The following is a 27,034-nucleotide window of genomic DNA, read 5'->3' as shown; positions in this document are numbered from 1 at the left end:
CCAAGTTCGATGTTGCGTTCAGCAAAGATCTTCCTCTATTTCTCAAATATCATTTAAACTTTGTATCATCGGAATAGAATGCCTGCTAATAGCAAATGATTTTTTAATTACTGGCAGGCTAGTAATGTAACGTTTTAAATATTAAGATATTCGAAAGAGATACTGTAAATTAATTCTCATTAGCTGTATCAGCGATCATTGCGATGTTCTGATTATTTGGTAAAATAGATTTTGTAGAACAACAACGATAGATCGTCGCGACGATTTAAAAGCATACATAAAAGAATATTAATATAGAAACTGGTTTCGTGAATCAACCCTTGCGAACGTACGTTCGATTTGTGGAACGAGGAGAATATTATGTCCTTTGACACGTGTTTTTTCTCATGTTTGACACTAGATCGAACGAAAGATATTCTTAATTTATCAATGATTATTAAACTCATATTTTTCCGAATATTAGGCCATCGCATAATTATATATTACGCTGGTTGAGTTTTGTGTAAAACGATGAATTCTTTACAATTCTTTATGTTCTTATGTTAAATTTTTTATTTATATAATTTATTGAAACATAATGAATACTTTACTGCCGATATTTTATATATATTTTTCCACGTAACGTACACACTTTTGCATATTCAATTTTCTCGCAAATGCATAAACGTGTATGCAATTCGCTGATTGCACAATCTGAAGTCAAAAAAATGTTGCTCGTGGATCTGGCGAATTTGCATCAAAATATTCTCAATTCAGAATCTCTGTGGAAGAGGAGAAAGGAGGAGGGAAACAAACGAACAACGGTTCCTTTGCTTTCAAAGATCGTTTACAGAAGACACGGCCAGGTCAGAACTCACCTAGCGTAATTATCTCAGAGCACAATACACCCTTTGACGGGAATACGTTCGTGTGACTTTTCGTGATTTACGATCATCCTGTGCTTCGTTCGTTTATTCACAATTCCCTGAACGAACCGGTTATTATGGCAGCGCCAGCGCAATTAACGCAAGGTTAAACTCTCGAGAGACATCTTTTCGTCCGTTTGCTCAAAGATTTCGGGCCTTCACAATGGTTGCGTTGGATACACGGGACAAGCTTTCGACTTCTATCTCAATACGTCTAGCTTTACAGACGAATTCTACTCTAATCATTTAAACTACGTGGTTCTGAAGTCAGACTACTCGTGTGTTAATATAATTTGATTGAAGTATATCGCACGATGGAGTTTCTATCGAATCGAAATTTCAAGAACTATTTCTTAAGGACAAGGGACTTTCCTCGAAGCAGAAGATCGCGCTCGTCGTTGGACATTTTTCTGACCGTAATTCGGGAAATCCGTAACGGTAACTCTAGCCCCCCGGCCGCGCGGTGGAAACCAGAAACGACGCACAGGAAACTGCAGGAGAGGAGAGAACGAAAACTGCGGAGAGAGAGAGGAAGTCGAGAGAGGCGCAGGAAAGGAGCTTTGGTTTTCGTATATCCCGTTTGGAAGGCCCTCTCGAATGAGCTTCGGCCTTCGTTCGTGAGAGGCCGGACGCGCACAGTGAAAAGACGAACAGAGAGGGAACGCGTAAGAGAACGGACCGTGGAAACGAAGAAAGAAACGCACACATACAGCGGTGTGTCGACGAGACAGAGAGAGAGAGAGCAAGAGAGAGAGGGGGGGGCCGCGGAGAAAGAGAGCGAAACGACGAAGGAAAGGGCCCCCCGCGCCTCACAATGCAGCCTGATTTATGGCCCGGGCGCACATACATAGAGTTACACACGATATCATAATACCATTAATTCTTCGTCAAATTCCCCGCTGACTGAATCATACTGGCCACGCAGTAAATCACGCGGGGCGACTAATGTGAACGCGACCAGCGCTCGCTGTCTTATCTCCTTTGAACCATGGGGGCAGGTGGATCCAGTCTCCTGGACTCCGCTGAATTACTCTTGTCCTGGCCTCGGACCGGCCCTCTCTTCCCCCCTCTCTCCTTCTTCCACGTACTCTTTCCTCTCTCGCCATTCTCTGCCACGGGGTCTAACCTCCGTGGCGCGTTCCCTCGTCCCTGCGCGGAACCAACGCACTCTATTTGTCTCCTCTCGTTTCCGTATTTTTATAGCCGACGCCCGGTTATCCGCAGAAGAATCAGCGAGCCGATTTCACGAGGGACTACTAACACGGTAGCGGCAACCACTTGTGCCCCGGACACAGTTGGTTTATGTAATCGCGCGATTTCACACACAGATCTCCTGGTTCACGATGCGATAGTACACTATCTTCTACGAGAGAACTTGTGGGCAATCGTCACTGGGGCTAGTCTCTTCGACAGACAGATACTTTCGTGTCTTATCTTTTCATTTTTCTGGTCACTGGTGTCTGTTGAAATTGGTGTTTGTTTGAAAGGCGTTTGTGGGATCATCAATTTTGATGGTGTTTTGCAAGAAGTAACAGCCTTTAGAAGAAAAGCTTTTACGATTGAAATTTTCTCGAATAGCGAGGTTCAGATTTGAAATACCCACTTTTATCGGGAAAAGAAATTTGATTGATCGAAATTTCGTATTTTTGAATATGAACCTTCTCTGGAACGATTAACTTATTCTGTCTGTCGTTTACAATTCTTATTACAAATTTTTTAATTCAATTGTTTCAATTTTCTGTCAACAAAAAATTCCTATTGAGTATGAATCTTTTATTCACAGCCAGATTCCCTTGTCAACGTTTAACATGTTTCTCGTTTATTATCTGCTCGTATCAGTATCCAGGCTAATCCGCATCTATCATCTATCCACCTTGACTCCTTCCTGAACTTTCGTCAAAGTTTCAATATATTCTACTTTTACTTCTGACAGAATGGTCACGTAATTTTCACCTTCTTTCGAAGAACCGGAGCTTGTACTATCGATTATTTTCCGCTATTCTTGCGCGCCGCTTGTCCTTACACGTCGGCCATTCCGCGATAACGGGAAACATTTATAAACTACATTCGTCCCGACGAGTAAATTACTCTAAATTGCCCTCCGATAAATTTTTTTCACCTCGCACCGGCTTCCATTAGCCGTCCCATAAAGTGACACGTACTTATTAATAAGTAAACTAATCGAGTAAACTAATTAATTTGTGCTGCAATTATTGAGAAATTCTCCACAAACAACAGAAATATTCGAAACGGTCAAAGAAAATTTTTTACTGGTCACGAGCGACACAAACGTCGAATGGTGAATATTGCATAGATTTTAATAAGAACCTTAACTTTAGGATCTTATTATTAGATAATAGCATTCAGCAATGCCGAGAATAAAGATAATATGCAAGATAATATAAATAAATAGGGTGTGGCCAAATGACATGTCAAGTGGGCAAGAGGTTGTCGTGAAAAAATAAGAAGATGTACAATAAAATTCTTCTACCCGACGCTTAGTTTTCGAGAGAATCGAATTGGAAAATTTACTACGTATTTAAGAAGATTCTCCATGCTATACACTATGTAATGTCTATTTAGAATACTCTGTGATCTCTTCTATTGTATTATTAATATTGTATTGGCAAACTAAGTAACTTGTGTCTCGATTTATCGAACGATTAACGATCTTCCACGAACGATGAAGAATACTCGTTATATTTGAGGCATCGTCTTGCTCCACGAAGCAACACGCATTTAGTATCGATAGAGTAACCAACTTGTCCTCCGATTTACCAAATGATTATTAAAAAAAAACCTTTCAAAAACGATCAAGAATACTCGAAACGATGGAGCAAGATTTTTCTTATTAACCACTGGGTTCTGAACACCGCGGTGCGTGATATACGCTATCAGCGACGAGTATCGAAATTTATAATCGCTCCGCCGATATATTTTAGCAGTGATTTAACACGCTGTTTAAGGTGGCAGCCGCCACGAAATAATCACACGGCCGCAACCGAGGTCCGCATTCCTCGTTATGATACACTAGCACAAATTTCCGTAGCGCCGATCTACAAATCACCGGCTGCTTACTTTTACCAAACCGCGACGTTTCTTTCGCAGATATTCGCGATGACTTATCGCCGATCGGGGGTTCCAAGCCGGCGCGCAATTTACGGCCTAACAGAATCTTCGTTTTCGCACGGTGAACGTCTCTCCGTCCCTTTTCCTTGCCCGCTGTGTGCGTTCGGTACACGCGCAATTCGTTCCAGAAAACACAAAGGCTGCCGGACTTTCCGAAATTCGAACCTTTTCTCGATCACGTGCACGCATCGGCAGGGGGCGAAAAATGGAGAACAGAGAAACGCGAGGCATATCGTATAGATCAAAAGAAGTTACTATATCTTTTGCAATACCGACAATGTTATTTCAAATATACCAGCTTCGGACAGGAAGATCACGTCGACAAAGAATTGAGACTCCAAGGAGATTAATTTATGGGAATATTTCAATAACAGGTCTACGAAGAATCGTGGTTTTTAACGTTACCCCTCGCGAAATTCAAATTATCCTTGTCTCGCAAAAATTTCCTACTCAGAACGCGAGTATCTCTCCGAATCGGACGACCTATTGCGTTTGGGATCAACTGGCACAGCAATTTGGCTGAATCTCGTCTACCGTCCGACCGTAACCCGTAAATTAACGTGCGTTCGGTCGTGGCGATCGGCCTGAGAAAAAGAAAAAAACGAAGTAGAAGACGAGAGGAGAGATTCGGTGGACTTACTCTGACCGATGTGCACCCTCTTCATCCACGAATAGATTTTGGGTGGCTCGTTACCGCTGGGATTCGTTTTGTTCGACGTGTTGTTGCCGGTGCTGGAGGTGCTGGAGGTGGAGGATGCTGGCGACGAAGCGGACGACGCGGTGGTCAACGTGGAGCTACCTTCTGCCACTGGTCTGGAACTTCCGCTGGCAGGTGAGGCGGCCGAGGCGGCAACCGACGACCTCGACGAACTTCCTGGTGGCGAGGTGAGGCCTGATGCAGCCTTGCTGGTGCCAGGTGCCACCAGAGGGGTTGGACTGTTTCTCGAGGTGGACGTGGTTAGATCTTGGGGCGAGGCGACGCTCGTGGAGGACGTTGAGTCGGCGTACTTGCAGCTAGATGTGGACGGTGCCGATGGCGCGGATGCGGCCTGAAGAAGCGGCGTCGTCGGATCTTGATGCAACTGCTGTTGAGGATGATGCTGTTGCGGATGATGCTGCGACTGTTGGTGCAAACTGTGTTGCTGCGAGGTGGTCGTCGCGCTTAGCCGGGGCTGCGGCTGCAACTGCGTATAGTCTATCATGCCGGTGGGCGCTGTGTGTTGCATTCCAGAGGCTGGAGTGGCGTAAGCATGCTGAGGATAGTGTTGCTGGGGAGAGTAACACGGTGTTGGATAGCTGGTCGCTGCTGCGTTCGGGTTGTAGTAGTCTCCACCTGCGGGCGATGCCGCCTGCAACGGTTCTCCAGGTGAATTGGCCGTTGCTCGTGGTTGCTGTTGCGTTTGCTGGCCCGCGTAGCACGACGCCAGCGAATTAACGAACTGATAGGAACTCATGGTTCACGCGAGTAGTGCACTCGTCGTCACACTGTTAGCCCGATCGTTCCACACGTGTGTACGGTTCGATATTTCCACGAGAAACAACACCACCAATCTGATCCTTGGTCTTCGAGTGGCGGTAAGATACGCGCACTGTCGTTAAATACGAGAACCTGTCATCGCTGGTCGTTGATTTCACGACAACGTCGACGATAAAAACGAAAACGACGACGACGACGATGACGACAATGATGATGACGACCACGGCGACGACGACGACGGCGACGATAGATTCGACGACGACGACGACGACGATGACGACGATAGAAACGGTAGCATGTCACACTTGGCGGTAATAGAGGAACAACAGTGGCTGTTAGGAGCTATCACTCGGTTAGGAATAAAAACGATCTCACCGTTCTCTTGTTCCTCTGCCGTGTTTACACCTATCGCGGTCCTTTACACGCGGATAAACACGTCCCTAAACGATTCGATAATGAACGAGGGGGATCGCGACGAATAGAAGGAGAGGCAGTCGTGTGCCGGCAGGCGGGCAGAGTCTAAACCGACCTGAGCCGAGTCGAGTTTACGAGGGCCACGTGGGCCTGGGCTATAAAACTGTCTTCTGCTTCTTTACGACCTCACGAGTCGCAATTACCTACAGAGAACTCGTCGAGGCAGCGTGCAGTAGCGCGTAACAGCCGGCTTATCTGGTCGCCCCATTGAAGACGAGACCCCATCCACTTCTTTATTTCTATCTTCCTCGATGATTTGTTCGCACGATGATTTGTTCACCGCTGTGTCTTTTGTAACTGCGTGCACGAAATTCGCGGTGCCGTGTTTACGATGTATCTCCAAAACGTAACCAACGAGTGATGTACGACGCGTTTGTACGACAGACAAGTATTCACGGAAAACCGTGAAAACGTACGCGACGAATGTGGACGACGCGACCGTCGTTGACGACTGAAGACGGAACCGTGGCGAATGATTCTTTCTGTCCGTGATCGGATGATCGGTGTGCCGGTGTACCGATATCACCGCATTAGGGGGTGAAGCGTTTTATTGCCGCGGCTCAGCGTTCACCGTTGCTGTTGCGTGCGCGGAGGGTAGTTGGTATCGTACTGAAGGCCTCGCCACGATCCAACGGAGGCCCGGTGTATGCGGTAGCTTGTCACGTGCCCGAGCTCTCTGCGTGTCAGAGGAGCGCCTCGACCAATCCCCGTCGTTCGTCAAACCTTGATTGGTCTCTCCGCCGGCGTAGGATTCTTCAACCCCGTTCCTTGCGTCTCCGTCGGGTCTGCGTGGTGCTGCTGCTGGCGCTGCTGCTGCTGCTGCTGGTTGTTCGTGTGGTGGTGTTGCCTGGCTGGCTGTTACCCGACGTGACAAGAGCCGACGAGAGGGGTGTGCGAGCAAGATAGGAAATCTGAGGGGTCACAGAGAGGGGATAGCACCGTCAGGGGGGCTAATGGAGAGATATTCGGGAGCCCCGAGGACCGATGGTGGGGCGAGGATTTCTCTCTCCCTCTTTCTCTCTGCCTCTTTTTCTCTCTTTCTTCCACGCCGTCGTTTTCTCCTCTGCAACCTTCTAGCCGCAACGTCACCAAGAAGTAGTCTTCCGCTTACCGTCTCTGCGAGGGGGCAACGCGCGCACGCGCCCCCTTCCGCATACACCCTCGTGCCTCGTCGAAAGAAGGAAGAAGAGGTGGTTCCCCGCGAGATGCTACCGCCGCGTTTTGCTTGATCGCCGATCGTCTCGATCTTCTTCCAATCTCTCGTCCCTTGACACGCGTAACGTCAGCGATACTGCGCGATCGTCGTCATCTTTCGAACATCCACCTTCAACTTTCTCGTACGTTTTCCTCCTTTTGACAAAATCTTCAGGATTCAACGACCATCTGACGACAATACCGGGATTCTTCCTCGTCTCTCGCAACGAAGGAATGGTCACTGCTATCGAGTCACCCGCTGCCGCATTTCGCGTGACCCCGCGATTCAGAAGAGCAGACAGGTCTCCCTAGTCACGGTCGGAAGAAGGGACGCGCATAAGTCAGCCGGCCGACCGTGGCTGACAGTTTTATGAGAGTTTGATAGTCTTCGGCGCAGTGTTCTCCGTTCACGGTGGCAGATGAGGAGAGCCCAGAACGTGTCCGTAGGAGAAACGAGGCTGCTCTCGCTGGCGGAAGAGAGAGGAGAGCCGCTCGAGCGAGCAAGAGGGAAACACGCGCGCACTACGCACCACACTCTTTATTGTCCCATAAATTCAAACCTGTTGCCCATAGCCGAATGAGAGGGACGGACCGAAAGAAGGAACGACAGAGACGGAAGCGTTACGGATAGAGAAAGAGAGATAGAGAAGGTGGAAAGGAGAGAGTGAGGAAGAGAGGAAGAGAAAGAGAGAGAGAGAGAGAGAGAGAGAGAAAGGAAAGCGTGCACGAGGTTAGGAATCCTCTCCCAATCGCGCAATCCGATTGACGCCCCCGTTATCGCACGTACGGCGAACCCGGACGCAACTCGTAACTCACTGAACCGACTGAGCCGGTCGAGAGGAGAGCCTTCGGAGTTGGCGGCTCGAAGCAAGCAGAAGCATGTGTGACGTAGTAGCCAGTTGGTCAAACGGGGGGCACCGCGGGGTGGCGACGTGCCGGTGGGGTTCCGGAGCGTAGGGGACGGCCGAGGAGGCGGAGCTCTCCTTGCCTCTCGCGGATAATTCTTTGCGCTCGACTTTGTCGGGTTTTCTATACATATTTTCTGCGTAATGAAATCATCGCATTCCTGCTTCCCTTTACCCCTGGTCTATCTCCCATTTTCATCTATACTTTATCAAACAGCTGTTATAACATCCAGTCTGCGTTGCATTTCAAACGATAATCGTGAAACTTCCCTTTATCTTTATGATTGCGAGGAAAGATTCTTGCAGAACTATAAATCAGATTACGTTTCGATCGTAGTCGGTGGATTTCGGGGGGAAAAGGAAAACGGGGCGAAATGCGAATAGTATGCCACTCGCTCGCCAGATGTGGCAAGTGCGTTCGTTCCTGTTGAATTGTCGCGCGCGCCCGCCTCCGGCCGCCCCACTCCTTCTTCCGCTTTCCCCTACCAGCGCGCTGTCGCACCCCACCATCGCCAACCAAACTGGCTATCTCTTCCACTTTAAGTTCTCCCGCGGTTGTGTACGTGTACGCGGCCAACCCCACCAGCTCTTCGGTATTCGCCACTTCGGAGCCCGGTATTTGTCCTACACCTACCATCCTTCTAGGCCTCTCTTTCCACTTCGTGGTGGCGTGCCCTGAACGATCGTGCGCGCGCGCGACAACTAACTCGTTCGCCGAGAGAGTAAGAGAGGGAAAGAGAGAGAGAGAGAGAATCAGAGGTTGACAAGTGATCGCGGATCAGACATGGTTCATCCTCACCGCAAAACACCGTCGAGTCGCTGGAAACGCGATCATTGCTGGGACGTTTGCGGATTCGTCACCGCTCCGACGATACCGCTTTGTTCCTGCGTGTACAGGACTTCGGAGTCTGCGTTTCCGGTCTTCTGGAGGCTGCTCTCGAACGAGTTCTGGCGACGAGAACCAGATCGGATTACACCGGATTGAAGTCCATTATTTCGTTGACAGGATTCTAACGAATGTTGATTGGACAGATTAAAATTGAAATTATTTGTAGGAAATTTACAAAAAAATCTCGTTATATTTGATGGGAAAAAGAAATTTTTAATTAGGTTCCATTCCCTTGATTTTATTCTTTTAACAATGTATTATTTTTACAGTCAATTTCCTACTTTTCATAAAAATATGAAATTGGACGAAATGTCATAATTTAGTCCAGTATAAAGCTAAATATTTTTAATTTATTATAAGTTAGGTAATAAAATAGAAATTATGTAAATGATGGAATAGATTAGATTATTCTATCTACTCTCTTCTAAAATATACGATATTATATATAATATAAAGTATAAGTTTAAAAATATAATATTCAATGATACAATTATTTAAATTGTTTTATTATTACAAGTGTTTTACACCTAAAGTGGCTTTATTAGAATTTCTAATGGGACGAACGGAAAAACAGAGTGGACGAATGGCGAAAGAAAACACCATCAAAGCGGCAGCGTGGTCACTCTATTCCCTCTTTGATGGTGTCTCTTTTTCGCGTGCCATTCGTCTAGTATTTGTCTCTCTGTTCGTCCCATTAGAAACCGATTTCTTCTCCCTATGCCTTTGGCTTTCATTTATTCTGAAATACATCGACGTCCTGACGTGATGACCTAGTTATCTTTCCAAAATCACCCAAAAACGTATGTACATCGACTCTTTGAATAATATTCACAATATATAATAATATTTTTTAGATGTTAGACGGTATATTGTAGAGTATGATTATTACATATTTACATCTTAATCATATTATCAATAATACAATTAAGATATAAATATGTAATAATCTTACCAGATAAATTCAAAATCGAATAAATTATTCGAAGAATCGCGTCGATGTACATACATTTTTGGGTGAAGAGATAACCAAGTCATCACGTCAGGACGTATAAATGTATTTCAAACTGACGTAATGAAAGCCCCAAAGGCATAGGGCGAATGTTTCTAATGGGACGAACAGAGAAACGATGAGTGAATAGATAGCGAGCGAAAAGGAGACACCATCAAAGCGGCAAAAGAGTGACACGCGGCTGTTTCTCTGTTTCTCCGTTCATCCCATTAGAAATTCTAATAAAGCCATCTCAAGTGTAAAAAACGTATCGGGTCCCCCATGAATCACGTGTCGCAAAGCAGAGCCGCCAGGACACGTGTATCTGTGATGCCTTTCTCTTCACGACGCGAATAGGGATGCGGTTTGCTCGGTGTTTTCTTTTTTCCGTCCTCAGACTTCATGACTTCTTTCCCCACCAATATTCGTTGTTTATCTAATGAAAATCAGTCTGTGAACAAGTAATTATCGTCATTAATACTGGTTTTTAATCAGTGAATACATTTCTTGTGATTTATAGGTGGAAATGATTTGTAAAATAAATAGATATATGTATAGTAGAGAAAATGTAATAGTATATATTTTTGAATTCTATATTTTAATTATCATTATATTATTATTATTAATCATTATTATGATTATTATCACTATAGGTATAATTTTTTTTAAATTTATTTTCATTTTGGACAATGAATTAGAATTCGAATAAACATACTGAACTTACCAATGACAAAAAGAAAATCATCTTTGATTAATACTCCTTGCCTTCGTCATTGATGTTTAATGTAGAAAACTGTAGATGAGTAAATACATTCGAATAATTTTCATTGTGAAATCATTAAAATGAGAAAAATAAGAAAAAATTATGACTTTGTCTTTTTAAATTTGAGCACATCAATTCTTTTTGATCATTTATTTTATGCGTTTTACAAGATGTTTGAACTTAATCATTATTTTTAATTTATTTTAGCGTATCATTGTCTTTTTAAGATGTATGTTTAACAAAGAATACAATGATCATGATGTACTTAAATTTAAAGAGAGTCGTAATTTTTTCTTAGTTTACAGACTTTTGTGACATCAAAAAAATTAATAATATTTCACATCATTCTTCTGCATTTTTACATTTTTTGATTAGAATTAAAGAAACCTCGATAATAATTTTCTTTATTAATTTGTTTTATTAATATGTTATAATTTATATTTTGTCTAATAAGTGGAGTATCTTTTACATTCAGTAGACCAATTAATAAAGCAAATTATTGTCAATATGTTCTTTAATTACAATCAAGAAAATGTAAAAATGCATGTCCGGTAGACAAATTGAATATTTTGTAAATAACACAGAACGTAGCATAGAACATAGACCATAGAACATTCAAAAATAGTCCATAGTTCAGTTGCAATAATTTTTCCTTGATAATTCTGTGACCTAATGACAAAGATTAAGTCTAATAAAATGTTCAAAAAAATAGAGAAAAGCATCTTGTAAACTCATTTAGAAACAGATGAGGAGAGAAAAGCAAGAAAGCGGAGAGAAAAAAAGAATATATCTTCAATTCATGGCCGGCACGCGGCTAACTTTGAATTAGAAGTTCACAACTAAGACGCGTAGCAGAAAAACCAATACGTATCCGCGTGCCGGCCATGATAGATTACCGGAGCTATGGGAAACTATCTGTCAAGCACCATATCGACCCTCGCCCTCCTCGTCCAACCCATAGAAGGTTTGCTCTCGCTACCAGAGAAAGAGCACAACCCTGGAACGAACGATGGTAGCCGAGCAGAAACCTTCTATACGAAACCTTTACTCGGTCCCCCTTTTTCCTCTTTCTTTCACCCTATTTTTATCTCTGTTTCTTTCTCTCTTTCAGTTCTTCAGCAGAATCTATGGTGGAGGAGAGCCATTTGCGGAATATTCACAGTTTCAGAATCTGTGGAATGGTTCTCTTTCACCATAGATTGCTGTGTTTGCATAAGAAAAGAATGCTGGCGTGCACGAGAAATTCTACGCGATAAGGGAAAACCGCGATCCCTATTAAAATCCTTCATCGACGTCTCATGACGACACGACTCACGATTCATCGGTCTCGTTTATTGAGTCGTTTTCATGCGATTGCTGGTAGTTCATTGACGAGGATCGAGCCTTCGTTGGCGGTCTGAATTAATTCTAGAGAAAAGATTTCCTTTCACAGCAAGTATGTATCCTTGCTGTAAAAGGAAATCTTTTTTAGAATTAATTCAAACCGCCTGCTGCTGATTATACTGCGAGAATTGCTTCTGCTTTTAATATATTTTAATGATAAATAGTTTCGTGAATTATTGAGTATCATACGATAATAATTTATTTTCAATATAAAATTACTTTACGAAATCGACCTTTCTTTGATCTAAAATCTTAGGAAACAGTTGAAAAAGAAAATAAATTTTTATCGCAAGGGAACTTGATTTTTTTATGTTAAAGCAACGATGATAGTTATTCAAAGTCAACAAATACAACTTATATTAAATCTATTGTTTATAACGATTTCCGAGAGTGTTAAATTAAATATTCAGTAGAGACAATATTAAATGTTTTCATTAGTTAATTAAACGATATAAGTACTACTACTAAAGAAAAAAGAATTGCTTAGAATTTCAATAATTACCAGCGCGATTTTAATGTAAAAATAAAATCAAGTTCCTTTGTGATAAAAATCAATGTAAAAAGAATCAAATTGACACAAAGTTAGATTATAACTTCGCGGGTTGTAAAAGATTGTTCAAACGCACACTTCACTTTCACAGAGCCAAGTCAATGAATACCCAGAAATTCGTAAACACACAAAATTCGACGATCTCTGCAGAAGGATTCCAATTGCAAATTAAACAAAGGAAATTATTCCAAAAAATGAAGAACATTATAGACGCTTCGTACACGCGCGAGGAACGTTTTCAGCCATCTTGTTCTGTGTGAACGGCGCAGCTGCCGAGCATGTCCCCACTCTGCTTCATCCCTTAACTTTTCGACAGTATAGGTATAAGCCGGCAATGTGAGGAGTCGAAAAGTTACGTGTTAAAAAAATGTTTCGAACTGCTATCTATCCTGTTTAATACTCTAAGATATTTATAATTAGAAACTTCTCTTGACAAAAAATTTTTTAAATCTATTTTCTCAAATTTTTTTTTTTTTTTTGTTAATTTTATCTCAAAGATATTTTTGTTCAATCTCTTCATCTATTAATTTTATTTCATAGATCACGCTCACACTTGCGACCCTTTCTGATCAAAATCATTACTTTTCATTCGAGACTACGATGAATTCTTTTTCATCGATAACAGTAGAGTTGGAAACGCCAAAATGTCGGTCTTGCAAATCACTGTTTCCGAAACCGATCTTGAAGAGGCGTAACGAACGCGGAATCAGCGAACAGCGCTGACTCAGCGTCATTAATCAGTCAAATATGAATTTTAGTGAACACGTCAAAATATTTTTAAAACGAAGCTTCTCTTTGAGCTGCGTTGTAGCGCAAACTGATCGACAAGAACCGTACCGAGCGAAATGCGGCGTGAACGACCGCGCTTTCGAGATACCTGAGCCACAGGATGCTCGGCTGTTTAGCTCATTTAGTCATAAATCATAGCGGTTGCAGGGTCAGCTGGCTCGATCTTGTCCTGAACACGTCCCTCGCTCACAATATATACCGAAAGCCGAACTTTATTTTAACTGTGAAATAAATAAAAATGACCAACAGTGCAAGATAAAATTCGATTATTAGTAAATATTCTGCTTATTTGTTTCACAGTCTTGCGAATCTCTACGAGATAAATAAGCAGAATATTTGTTACTAAATTGTTGCGCATTTCCGCTATGTATAGGGATAATAACATTTAAATTTAACATTTAAATTTAAATTTATTACAGCGGAAATTAGCTAATATTGTTAAAAAATAAATTAATCCTCCATAACATCGTGTAATTTAAAACTAGCACGTCAAAACTTAAAATATGCAGAAAAATAACATTTAAATGAAAAAAGAAAGAAAAGAGAAAAATTATTAGAGAATCACAGCAATCTGTTTCAATTTTGACAATAATATATTGCAAATTCTTCTTTATAAAATCCTCCCTAACATTGTGGATAACCTGTTTTTCATAGTCTACGTACATCCTCGCAACTCGGCTTTGTTTCATGACTGTTTGTTATAGTGATCATAGTTATTATACAGTCTTTGGTCTTGCTGTTGGTGGAGCTGATAGTGACCAGGATGCATATTGTGCGACTGATCTTGTTGAACGATAGGAGTTGGTTCATTGGGGATTATCGATGTAGATGGGCCATTTTGAGTTACCTGGATGTTATCTGCCGAATTTATCAAATCGTTTGACTTCTTCGCTTTCATACGTCGATTTTGAAACCAGATTTTGATCTGACGCTCGGTTAAATTGAGATTTCGCGAGATTTCCATCCGTCGTTTGCGGGAGAGATAACAATTAAAGTGAAATTCCTTTTCGAGCTCAAGGGTTTGGAATCGACTGTATGTTTGTCGAGTTCGCTTCTGTCCGTTGCTCATGATGTCTAAAATCGTGAGAATTTATGATTTATAATTACAATTAGTGGAAGTAAAAATTAATTATTCTCGTAGCATTCGATAAATTTAAATCCATGCTTCTGTGACATTTAATATTATCTTAGTAATATTTATCTGTAGTAATATTTAACAATAATTCTAAATAATTCTAATTATTTCCTATATTATTAATGTAATTATAATACAATCCCCTACAACATTTAAATATACGCCCCATTGTTTTCTATATACGTTTAAATCTACGCCCCGTTATTTTTTGTAATATCGAAATCTACACCTCATTGCCTTCTGTAATGTTTAAATTTACGTCCCATTTTCTTTCTTATAATATCCTCAATAAATCTACGCGCAATTGTGTCCTACGTCACGTGTTTAAATATATTCCATCACAAAATCTTTCTACAAATTTAAAACTATTATTTTCTACGTATTATATTCGAATATATTCACTTTGATAACTTCAAGATTCGCCGAATTTTGATCAACATGCAATTATCTTTTATATGCATAATTTTGTTATGAAAATTCTTGTTTACAAACCATTGGAAGATTGCATCCACGGATAAGTCACATACTTTTGATCATATTCGTCCACACTCGCTTGTTCATCGCTGTTTGGGCTCGGCATCTCGTTATTATTGACAGTGGCATATCTATCGTATGGTTGCTGTTCATAGTTTTCGCCTAAGCTGGGCATTATCATCGATGGGACCATCGATGGGCTATTACTGGAACTGGGTACTGTAGGATAACCACGGTAGTTCATAAAGTATCTATGCGGCCCTGGCGGTTGTTGAATTTGTTCTTGAGTGTTCGACGGATATCCAACAGTTGGCGATGCACCATTAATCGCAGTCGGAGAGCATGAAGGATATTGACAACAAATAGGAGGCACATTTTCCATATTCGTCGGTATCGTTGGATTTTCAGCGAAGTGGTTCATGTAACCTTGAACGGTTTTTTTTCCATTACGTAAAATAGTCTCCAGGATGCTTGGATAAGATAAGAAATCCTGGCTTTGGCTGCAATTTGGATAGGCGGATACCTGTTGATTTACCATTTGATATCCTACTGGCGCAGGATGTACACTCTGTTCCTCGACTCCAATGGATTGATAATCCCAGTAATCGGTTTCATTCTCGGCGGCATATGCTGAACCGATCATTTTGATGAAAAAGCTATGTACACGGCGTAGCAATTGAAACGAATTATCGGAGACACTGACACATAAATGATTTCGTTATTGGAACTTGTTAAAATATCACACGAAACGTTCAATCGTCAAGCGCGCACCGAACGATCATGCCAAATATTTCCAATTCCGTTTTGCAGAGCACAGATTAACTTCGCAAGTCAGCACAAGAACTTTCCCTTCACACTTTTCACGGGCACTGAGAACTGTTTCTTAAGAACAACAAGAATAGACTGTTAGTCTAGCAGACTTCTCACTAGGCTAGCTTCCAAAGTAATGAAACCCGTGACGATTTTGACCATCTATAGTACATGGGGGGCCCACGTGCCAAAAAGGGACACCCTGGCAAACTTTCACTGGTTTATTACTGTACTATGCGGACATAGGCGTATCCGAGCGGAGGTGGAGGGGACGGGAACGAGCCACCCTTGGTGTACCCTATGTGACACCTCGTGGAACTTCGTAGCTACCGCAGGGGAGTATTCTCGTTCTTTCTTTCTTTCTTCTCTATGTCGCCTCCATCAGCTGGCTTTTGATTCAAAGTTACGGCCACCCCCGATACACGCACTCGCTTTTCGATCTGTGCCGCAATCCCCTCCCACTGTTAACGCTATTCACACAAAACCCATATTGGCTTCCTATGCGCCCGACCTCGCACAATGTCCTTCTACCATGTGTGCATCCCCCTCGGTCTGCACGCACCCCGTTGGCCTATCGCTGCGGAACAACCCCACCGACTCGATGCCGCCTCGTCAGATTCACTGATAAAATTGAATAAATTGATAAGCGTGGTTTAACGACTTGACCCTCCGAGCGAAGGTCAAATGTGATAATAGAATCTTTCTATTGTAATTTCGCGTTTTGATTATGCAAGAGGGTCGATGTGATTCAAAATGAAGCTGATTATAGTCGAAAGACGTATCCTTGTAAATAACAGTTAAGTTGAAACTGTTTCGTGAAAGTCTGACCGATTAACGTTCTCACTATGACTAGCTTCTCTCCCCTTGTAGCCTACTTTATACCCGTTATAGGCGATGATAGCCAATCACATTTGAAATATGGGCCGGTATTACCTTGATATAAATTGTTAAAGTCACGCGTCGATCGGTTGGAATGTACTTTGAAAATAAACAGACTCAACGGTCTAGACTATAACAATAATAAACGCTCCCGACACAATAGAATCAGAGGAGCGCGGTGAACGTTAGAACTTCTTGTCAACACGAAAAGGAATACGAACCGTTGTTCGCAAAAAACTTAAAATTTCGCATAATTTCGACATAAGAGATCCTGACCTGTTCTTTGTCTATTAACAAATTCTACATACAGTAAAAAACGTTACTCGAAATCGCCGAGTGTCGTTAACACAATGTTTCCGCGAAAGCGGAGCTTGCGATTGAAATAGATATTTCGAGCTGGTAAACAAAGAACGTGCGGCGAAGCTAGACGCAGGCAGTCTTGCGAGTGACGTCTCTTTCTAGAAGCCTGACCGGCGACAATTAATCAACCCTGCTAAACCCTCTCTCTTTCTCTCCCCCTCCCTCCTCTTTCTCTTTCTTTACCATTTCTTTTTTCCTCCTTTTCCCTCTCCTGCTATATACACGTGCATTTAGCACGTCTCTTCTGCCCCCCCCCCCCCTCACCTTCTGTATTTTCATTAATCCCACTTTCGTTCCGGCGCAGTTTCGTCGAGGGGGAACGAGGAGGAGGAAAGACCGAGGAAAGCTGAAGAATTATGAAAGTAGACTCGACCACTTCCATTTAGCGCATCAAATCGAATCGAGATCTCTTTTCTGCAATTCTTCTCGAAATTACAATCGAAGCTTTGGATCTATTGTTATTATTATTATTATTATTTTTTTTTTTGTTAACATTCTGTCGAAAGATAAATTTGCTTTGACATGACGTCGGCTACACAGAGATTTACTAGCAAAATATAATACTTATATTTTATTTATATTTCGTAAAGTTTTAGTAACAATATTAATTCAAAAATGTTCTGATAATATTAACTCAAAGGTGTCCCGACATGTCGTCGAATTCACAACCAGTTAATAGACCAATTAATTAAACCGTGCTCGCTGATAAATCTTAAATTACAAAATGAGCTGACAAATCTCGGTTGATCGAGCCACCTTGCCCAGCTAAAAACTGGATATTAAGTGAGACACAATGATGGAGCAGACGCTAATGATTAGCTTACGTCTATAGAGCCGGCTCCGAAATAATTATCGTCCACCGAAAGATAATAGACGGCCATGCGAACAAACTATAAATAGTAAAGCAACCCCGAAAAAACGTGATTGATGATTCGTTCGACGTGGTGACCAAAGTCTACGGGGACTCCAGCCGGCTGATCAGGATGGACACGCGTCCACGCCGAATACAAACGGACATTTCGTGTATGTAGACACGTTTCCACGCACACCAGCACGCAAATGATGCTGGGAGAACAGTGTTGGATCCGGGCTTGCGTGCTCGACGGAGGAATGGCCACGATGATAATAAATAATAATCCGCAAAGGGCGATACTTGTGGGAAGAAATCGAGGGTCCGGGGAACGTTTCGCGAACTGTAAATGATTTTACCTACTGACTTAATTTTCCTTATTCGCGGCAACCTCTGCCACGAGACTTGTTGTTGAGGGACGCGTGAGAGATGGGGAGATTTTAGATAAAAGGAAAGGTGATATTTTTGATCGGCGAAAGGCAATGGATATCTCGATCGTTGATTTTGACGTTGCTTGAATTTTTGGAATGTGGCAACGGAAAGGATTTTGGATGAATGCTGGATTCTTGGATCTCAGTAATTATTACTTTAGTTTCCAAGGGTTTCCTAAAGTTGTAATTATTTGATAATTGTCGTGATTATTTGAAAATTGCAATGATTACAAATAGACGTCTCGAAGATTCATGGAGTTAGAGTAGTTTCGTTTCGAAACAATAAAGATCCACTAGCAACCTCAAGAAAAATCATGATGAAACAAAAAACTTATAAAAACCGTGTAACACGTTGACAAAGGATATAAAAATATAACAAATATGCGACCTTTGATCTCCGTAAGTGCAGGAACAGATTTTCGAAAAATAAAAAACCTAGAAGATAGAGGGCGAGTAAAAGTTTTATTGCTCATTGTCACGAAGCGAGGAATTTTTGAAAAGAGGGACGTTATGTCTCTCGGTATACCTGACTCGGCACGGGCAACAGCCGGGAATAATTTTGTTTATAGTCTTGAACCGTTAAGGTGAATGACACTGTCAAACACGACGTAGAAATGAAGATACTGTAGCTGCTAACAGCAAAACTTTTTTTATCGGCCGACCATAAAAAGGCGAGGATAATGCGTAAATAGGCGTCTGTTTTATCTTGTTCGACTGATATTTATGAAGCAGGCTCATTAAATGTAAAGATGCATTTGTATTTAGCTGCAATACAAATCCCAAGTATCGTTCAGGTAGTTTCGTTCACGTTGTGTCATGTAGAACTTCTCGTCATTTACAATTAGTCATAAACAGGAAGAGGATTATCCGTGGTTATCGCGGCTCGTTGTAAGTCTTGCGACGAAAGATTATGCCGAATTACACGGTCAAAGGTATTTACATCTTAAGGAAATTTGTGCACAAGCTATCCTTCGAAATCCCCGGTACCGTTGTCGACAAATCCTTTATTTTATGTGAAAGGACTCGCAACACGTGCATTAATCACTGAGAATTTTGCAAAATTCCAAGCAATTTTCGACTCAGGGATGATCGAATTTTCACTTGCAAAGAGATCAATGTGAATCGAACTTTAATTGTCATCTACAATGTAATAAACAGTGGACGTACAAAGTATTCATTCACACTGATGATTTTCAAGCAAATTTTGATATATTTATCTGATTTATCTGTATTGTTCAAAAGTCTGGAGCATCCTGTCAATCACAAGTAAAACTATGTTATCGAGGATATTAATTTATAAACTGTTACTATTTAAGTTACATTTATGATTAAAATGACACGGGATTCGTGTATCTGTTTACGTTTTGGACATGAAATAAATGTCCGTTCGAAACTTTTGGCTGGTAGTGTATATAGTACGAACGAGAACTAATGGTAGAATAAAATAATCATTATAATATCAAAGAACATTCAGAACATTTTTAAAATGTATCGCTGATTTTTTGTCTCCTTAAAGTAGGTTCGCGTGATTTGAACGTTACTTAAAATTTATCATAAATTAACGATAGGATATTTATCTCTATTACTAGGAAATTAACAACGTAGAAACGATCGAGACTATCCACACATCTGTGAACGGTTGGGAACGAAACCAGGGGGGCGAACCAGTTACTTTGAATAAGGACTCTTGCACGCAGGACAAATTAAATTGGGGCTCCGCGTTGCGTGAAATGGCGCGCGGCATCTCCGGGGGTAACATATGTGTGCCCTCGTCCGCCTCGTGTACCTTCCACGAAAGGGACGGAATTTTCGTTGCTGGGGAGGGCAACGTTTGCGACCATTTGGGAAAATTGGGAATATCGGGATCAAGCCAGACGGTCTCTATTATTGTTCGATTGATTTATATTTTGTTTGCGTTGCTCCACGGCTGACTTTATGGCTGTTTGCCTCCGTGCTGTTCGTTTTGCGAAAATTCTCTTGTTTAAAGTAGAAGGCTCGGAAGGCTTGACGTGGATGCAGAGAATAAACGGGAAGAAAGGGGCATGATTGACGTGATGAATCGATACGTAAAAATTATTTGAAGTCCGATGAAAGTGATATTGGAATACGGAAAGTGCGGACGTGTTAGAAAATTCAAAATGGTCGCATGCGTGGAGAATGCTAGGGATTTAATGGCAGTGTTACAGGGCAAGAGGAAAGCAGGCGTTACGGGGCGGAGCGGAAAAACCGCTGAGCAATCGTTCAAAGGACCGCCGCGTCGATCTCTCGGTCAAAGTTGCGGGAAATTGGAGCAAAAAGCTTTTCTCACGTGTAGTTGCAATTCCTTTGAATTTCAAAAATACAAAATATAAACATACACGATTTATCTATTTGTAATTGTCGCGTAAATTGTTGCAATTTATATGGCATAAGGAGAATTTGAAGGTATCCGCACTTACCTAACGGTTTAAAAATACAGTTAAAATTTTTTTTTAGAAAAACTTCTCTGAAAAAACGCACAGAGAAAAGCAAATTCATGACGACAAAATTTATTATGTGATGCACAAGCTCCTTGGATTTAGTAACTTCGCTAGGTATGAGGTCTGTTTACTGGATTCCTTTCTTCTTTTGTGTTAAAAATCCCAAGCGACTATTTCCCAAAAGATTACTACTGGGACGAATATTAACGTCTATCAGTTGTTTATTTTTTAACTTTGGATAACTTACTTTGTGTCTGAAGGGATTTGCATTGTGTCGAAATCTTGCTTCTTTGAGGCACAAGCGACGAAGTAACAATGCCTTCCCTAGGGATTCGGAGATCCTTGAGCACAACAGTATCGGTTTCTAAAAAGATATTTGTCACGGAGAAATTGCAATGAATACAAAAAGTACTGTTGTCAATGCTGAAGAAATGTGCTCAAGCGCACGCGCGCGTGTATATTACGATGTCTGTATATACAATGTGTTGATATTCTCAGTTGGTATTAACCGAAATATCAACGACATTTTTAAAAAATAATGTTTTCATTTCTTATTTCCAATTTTTCCATTTTTCTTTCATTGGAGGTTCGAATAGAATTAATTAATTGAATTCTTACTTATCTGTTCGTTTCTTCACTTTTTCTCTTTGTTGCGCAAACTTCAGTTCAGTTTGTTATTTATTACTCTGACCATTTGAATAAAAGAATTAAATTTACTCTCTGTAATATCGTGTAACTTGAAAAATACATATCCATAGTATACGTACGTTAGCTTTTGACTTTACCTGTAATTAATTAAAGTTTCAGTATTATAAAATGAATGAAACATTTACTCGAAGAAGTCATTATTTCTTAATCTCGATGGGCTCCAAATTTTCAAACAGTAGTAAAGTAAACGTAAGGAGGACATAATGTCACGGAAAATGTTTATACGATTCTCAAAGCTCGGACGCTTCGCCTCCAATCGGAACGATACAACTCGCCCTGACAACTACAACGAGGATTAACTTGGTCGCCTGCAACTCTCCCATCGCCGACAGCAATCTCCACTTACACCCCCTCTGAAGACTTCACGTACGCCGAGTAAATCATTTTCCTCGATAAATCGGCAGAAGTTACAGTCCTGTATAGAGTGTATTGATCACGAAGCATCGATCGGTATTATCCTAAAGACGAGGCCAGAGCACGGTCACTCTGGGAAAAGTTCGCGTCTCGAATGGAAAAAAAAAAATAGAAAAAAAAAGCGATGACGCGAAACGAGACGAGACGAGACGTGACGAAAGACGAATAAAGAGGAGACGAGTACGTCTCTTCGCGGGATTCCGAGCAACGTTATCGATCCCGCATTCGTTTGTATAACGTGTTTACTTCTCACCGCGGATATCTTCTCCCGTAGTCTCTCTCTTTCTTTTGGCGCGCTGTCTGTCGAGACTGCAAGCGGTCCGAGGGCACCCTCTTCCCGATCGAGCTTTCTCGCAGCAGGGGTGGATCCACGGCGAACGCGGAACTGCCACGGGGGAAAGAGAGGGGCCGTTGGAAATATCATTTATCACCGGCGGGACTGTCAATCCGAGGCGCATTGATACGATGATGGTCCAGCGACGACGCCACCGCGGTGCCGCTGATGTTTCCCGCTCTATGAGATCCAACTGTTCGATATTGGAAATTAAAGCCCGAGAGAAGAAACTTGGCAAAGGTGGTGTTCGAGGGGATCGCGGATTTTAATGGTAAGGGCGAAAGAAGTGACGAGGGACGGCTCGCATTGTAAAGGTCCTCGAGGTCTTGTGGATTTTGGTGGGTTAATGCTGGGTTAATACTGGATTTGGGTGCGAAGAAGTTTAAGAGTTAGACAGACGTAGGAGTATTACCATTCGTGATCCTTTAAAGAGGATTACAGATGCTTAAGTGTTAGAGATATTGCTTAAATATTATAGATAATAAATCAGTTAAGTATTGTGAACATTGAAACTAATACCCATAACTGGTATAAGTCCTGGTAGATTGCTGTGTGCGTTACTCAATATACGTACGAAAACTCAATTATTCTCGATTTATATGTTAATAATTGACTGAAACAATTTATCATTGATTGAAATAATTTCAAGATTGACTAATCACAATCGTTAGTTACCAGTCACTAATTAGTCAAAATTATTTGTCGTTCTAAGTGATTGGTCATCGATCACCAGTTAGTCACCAGTTACTGTTGTACAGAGTCAGAGTTATTAATCATTTGTCAATAAAGTGTATAAAGAAATGTCAGTCTATCAACAAAAAATTATTTCTGTTTACAAAACGACAATTTTTTTCACCCAAACTGAGATGAGAGATTAATTGTTTGATATGCTTAAGTATATAGAAATTCTGGTTTTCGTTACTGTACCAAATGGGAAACCTAGTTAATCTAGAGAGGCTGCTTATTTTTCACAATACAACGTTATAATAAATATGTTTGCAAATATAAAACAAAAATGTAAAAAGGAAAACGAGGATGAAGTATATTAACACGTATAGTAATTAAGCGTTCTTAAGTAAGGATTCTATATACATTTTAGATTCGTTTCAAATTTTACCATAACATAATCGCGATCGCCGTATTTCTTTATAATACCAACTTTATGAAAGTTCAAAATGTTTCGTAAAATACGCATAATATATTCACATATCAGTTTCTATGAATGTTCAATTTACTTTCGTAAGGCGATATTTCTAATGTGGTTTAAACGAATGAGAAATCAGATTAAAAATCAAATTAACTTTAGTATAATTATGAAATTAATTTTCGTTCTCCTAACGATACAACTTCCTTGATGTGTCACGCAGTTGAAACGTAAATCAGAACGACTATTATCATGCATTTATTATCGCAACTATGTTAACAAGATACTTGCATGGCTATTTCATTAGAGTACAGAACAGTATGCTCATTTTTAGTGTAAAATCGTTTAGTAAGCGTAACGTATATATGCAAATAAAGAGGATTTCTATCGGAGCTTCTGGGCAAAACGCCATCGATCTAGCATGTCAGGCTCGATATCACAAAGATTTGCTTTTTAGTTTGGTTCTTGCGCTGTGCGCATTTTTAACACGCTGCTTCCCGTATCTTTAATTAATGAATATTAATCTCGTTTGTCTGGAATTGCTGGTAGCGGAATCGACCGGGCGCGAATAAAATTAATGTGCATAATATGTATGAATGTAATTGATGCCGGTAAAGGTGCTACTCGTAATAAAGAAGACTGTGTATAATAATTTCAATATTTTATATCGACCCGGTTGCACGCGTGCACCCGAAAGCACCAATTGATTGCGAATTTGGAAATTCTTGTGAATTATTCAGTTGCAAGACGAACACTTGTTAGTAGGCACAATGTCAAATAATAATACTTATCGGTCAAAGGTTATTCGTGTTAAAAAGTAACTATTACAGAGACGTAGAATGTCTCTAGATCTTCATTTGGCATGTGCAATAAAAAGGATCAAGATGTAACAAACGAAAATATTCATCAATCAAAGATTCTTCGTATGGTCATTTAATGCACAGACACAAGACCACTTACACACATAATGCACAATTCGAACACTTAACAACGAACTGTACGAAATATCGTGAAATGGATAATTCTGTGGATAATTTTGAAGCGATCTGAAAGCGTTTGAAATTCGCTCATCGTTCTCCCTTAAAGAGTATCGACGTTGTCGTTTGCGGTGGCACCCATTAAACTCCGGTCTCCGTGGCTGTTCTTTTTTTTCTTTTTTTTTTTTCAAGTTGCTGCCGTTGGCAGCCGGCGTCTTTGCCCGGAAAGAAGCGTGGAACGACTTTAAAGCACAATACAATATCGCGCCCGGTCGAAGTTAATGAGAGTTTCGCGTGTCCCGGAAGCGAGCGGGCTCCTCCGTCGCCGGCAGAGACGATCGCGCTTCCACCCTCTCGCAAGGACGCGCGCGCCGCCATGTGCCACTCCCAAATTTTGCCACACGCGCCTTAAACGCACCTTAAACTCCAGCGCAATTAGCGAACTGTGCCATCGGTCTCGGTAAAAACTGTTTGGCCATTTTTTCCCTTCAAACAGGCACGGCGAAGACGAGAGACGCTAAAGTCTCTTTGGAGGATTCATTCGCGACATTGAAAACAAAAGTATCAGCGCCGTATTGCTGTGAATGACTAGTTAGATGTTTGAATGTGAAACTCTAAAGTCAAATTGATCGACTCCATTCTCTTATCAATTCCTTGATTTCGTCACATACGTGCCGGATTAGATCAAAGTTTCAAAGAACAAATAACTTACTGGGGGAAAAAAAATAGAATAATAGTGGAATCGAAGCTGAATTTAAAAGACAGTGTTTATAATATTGTCATTCTTCTCTACTCTAGAATTTAGTCGATCAATATAATTTTCGAATGATTCAAACAAGCGTCTTTTATTTCGTTTACGTGAATTTGATTTTTTTTTTTTTTTTTTCTTTCATCAAGAATATTAAATAGAGATAAGTGGAAGCGGTAATGATCAGACTGCGGAAATCTTAAAACGTAAAATAGTACAGAGTCCACGCGATGCGAAAAAAATATGTGTATAGAATGAAATAGACTAGTTGACAGAGTTACGCAAACATCTAAATTAATACCAACTTGAAAGTAAAAGAATCGTTCGAGGGGCATAGGAAAAAGGAAGCTCGTGCAGGGGACACGAGGACGACAGGACGCTGGACCAACAAACCGGCAATGCATCGTTAGCCAGGATGGTTGGCAGATAAATGACGTGGTCGCCTCGCATCTGACGTGAATGAAGCCAGGATGGCTTACCTACGTGTCCGTCGGATCGTGCGTGTACCAACGGGACCCACGGTGATCGCAATGACTACCTAATGATACATTGAACCGCGTGTTGCCTGCTGCAACACCGCCGGGAACTTTCCGTGGTTTTCGTTTCAAACGAGCTTCCGAGCTACGTCGCGGGACGATAGGCGCGCGAATAAACCAGAAACTCACGAGTATCTCGTAAGCGAAAAGAAAAGAATATTACGCTGCTCGAAGGAAAAAACTTTGGGGAGAGACGGATAAATCTAGGCAATTTCTTATTCCGTATCGGCAGGAGGCCGAGGGAATGTAATTTTTTTAAATTTTGTTCAGTTGACGTTTGTGTCGACGTCATGCTCGCGTTGCACGCTCGTAGTTGCTCCACGCTGTACCGCGTGGTCATTTGAAAGACATCAGTGTAATGAAGTTTATTACGGTAGTGTGTGTTACATTAGAGCATAACGTTATGCCGGCCTCGTGTTTACGTTATTTCCATAGAGACGGCAAAAACTAATATTAATTTTTATTATTTGTCACTATTAAGTCGCCGCTGAAACTTTTTATCTCGGATGGTATTAATTCTACGATTTAATGTATTGTTATTTAATGTTATTACTAATTATTTGAAGTGTTACTGTAATCGTGGATGTTGTATTATTTATTCGTTTCGAGCGGCATTTATCGCAGAAAGTTTCGCAATCGTCGTTTCAAGGAATAAACCGAGTCTGGCGAACGGGCGTTCGAATGATACGGCAATCGGTTATTGACCGCGAAAATACATTCGCGGGGTGAGATATCGGATCGTGGAAAGAAACAAAGCACCGAAGGAAATCGTTGAATGACGTAAAACTGGGTGACCATGCTACCCAGTTATCAAGGTCGGTATTTTGATGGCTGAGAAAAGAAGTTATTCCAGATGATTCTCCGACAGTATCAATATTATTTTCGTCGCTTGATTTATTTATTGTTCAAGATTCCTTCTCACATTTCATATATTTTTACAAACATGAAAAGTTCCTATACTTCATACTTGATTCCTATATTTCTGTATCCCTATATTTCACTAATATTGTGGAAGCAAAGCAAAAGAAGAAAAATGCAAGCGAAAGGGAGAAATGATGGAAGAAATAAATGAAGGAGGGAAAAAAACGGAAGAAAGAAGGAAGAGTCAAAAAAGACAGAAAATGGAAAAGCCAAAAAAGGAAAGGAGAAAAAAAAGTATGAATATGCGAATTCAACTTAGTCTTCAGTTAACTTCCTCAAACGAAGTATACTGGACGAGATATGCTGGTATTCATATGGATTCACGGAACGAAAGTTCGATGGTGAAACGAATCGTAGGGAAATCATGCTGCGACGAGACCTCGCGCCGTCATAATTTTCCATGGTATG

General features: G+C 41.2%; 2 protein-coding genes across 2 annotated transcripts in view; both read right to left on the bottom strand.

The window, feature by feature from the left end:
• Positions 1 to 8,012, bottom strand: part of LOC122531546 (homeotic protein Sex combs reduced) — a 37,823-nt gene extending 29,811 nt beyond the window's left edge. The window contains exon 1 of the mRNA XM_043659563.1: positions 4,675 to 8,012. Coding sequence (XP_043515498.1) covers positions 4,675 to 5,488 — 814 coding nt within the window. The 5' untranslated portion in view covers positions 5,489 to 8,012. The remainder of the gene's footprint in view (positions 1 to 4,674) is intronic.
• A 6,119-nt stretch (positions 8,013 to 14,131) lies between these two features.
• Positions 14,132 to 15,698, bottom strand: LOC122531615 (homeobox protein Hox-A7-like). The gene is made up of 2 exons (XM_043659660.1): positions 15,074 to 15,698; positions 14,132 to 14,520 (listed from the first exon to the last, which is right to left on the bottom strand). Exons 1-2 carry the CDS (start codon positions 15,696 to 15,698, stop codon positions 14,132 to 14,134), a joined length of 1,014 nt encoding a protein of 337 aa, XP_043515595.1.
• Between the last annotated feature and the right edge of the window lie 11,336 nt (positions 15,699 to 27,034).

This window comes from Frieseomelitta varia, unplaced genomic scaffold, assembly GCF_011392965.1.
Source record: "Frieseomelitta varia isolate USP_RPSP 00005682 unplaced genomic scaffold, Fvar_1.2 scaffold_405, whole genome shotgun sequence".
In the NCBI taxonomy this organism is placed as follows: domain Eukaryota; kingdom Metazoa; phylum Arthropoda; class Insecta; order Hymenoptera; family Apidae; genus Frieseomelitta; species Frieseomelitta varia.
This window is presented reverse-complemented; position numbering and strand designations above follow the sequence as displayed.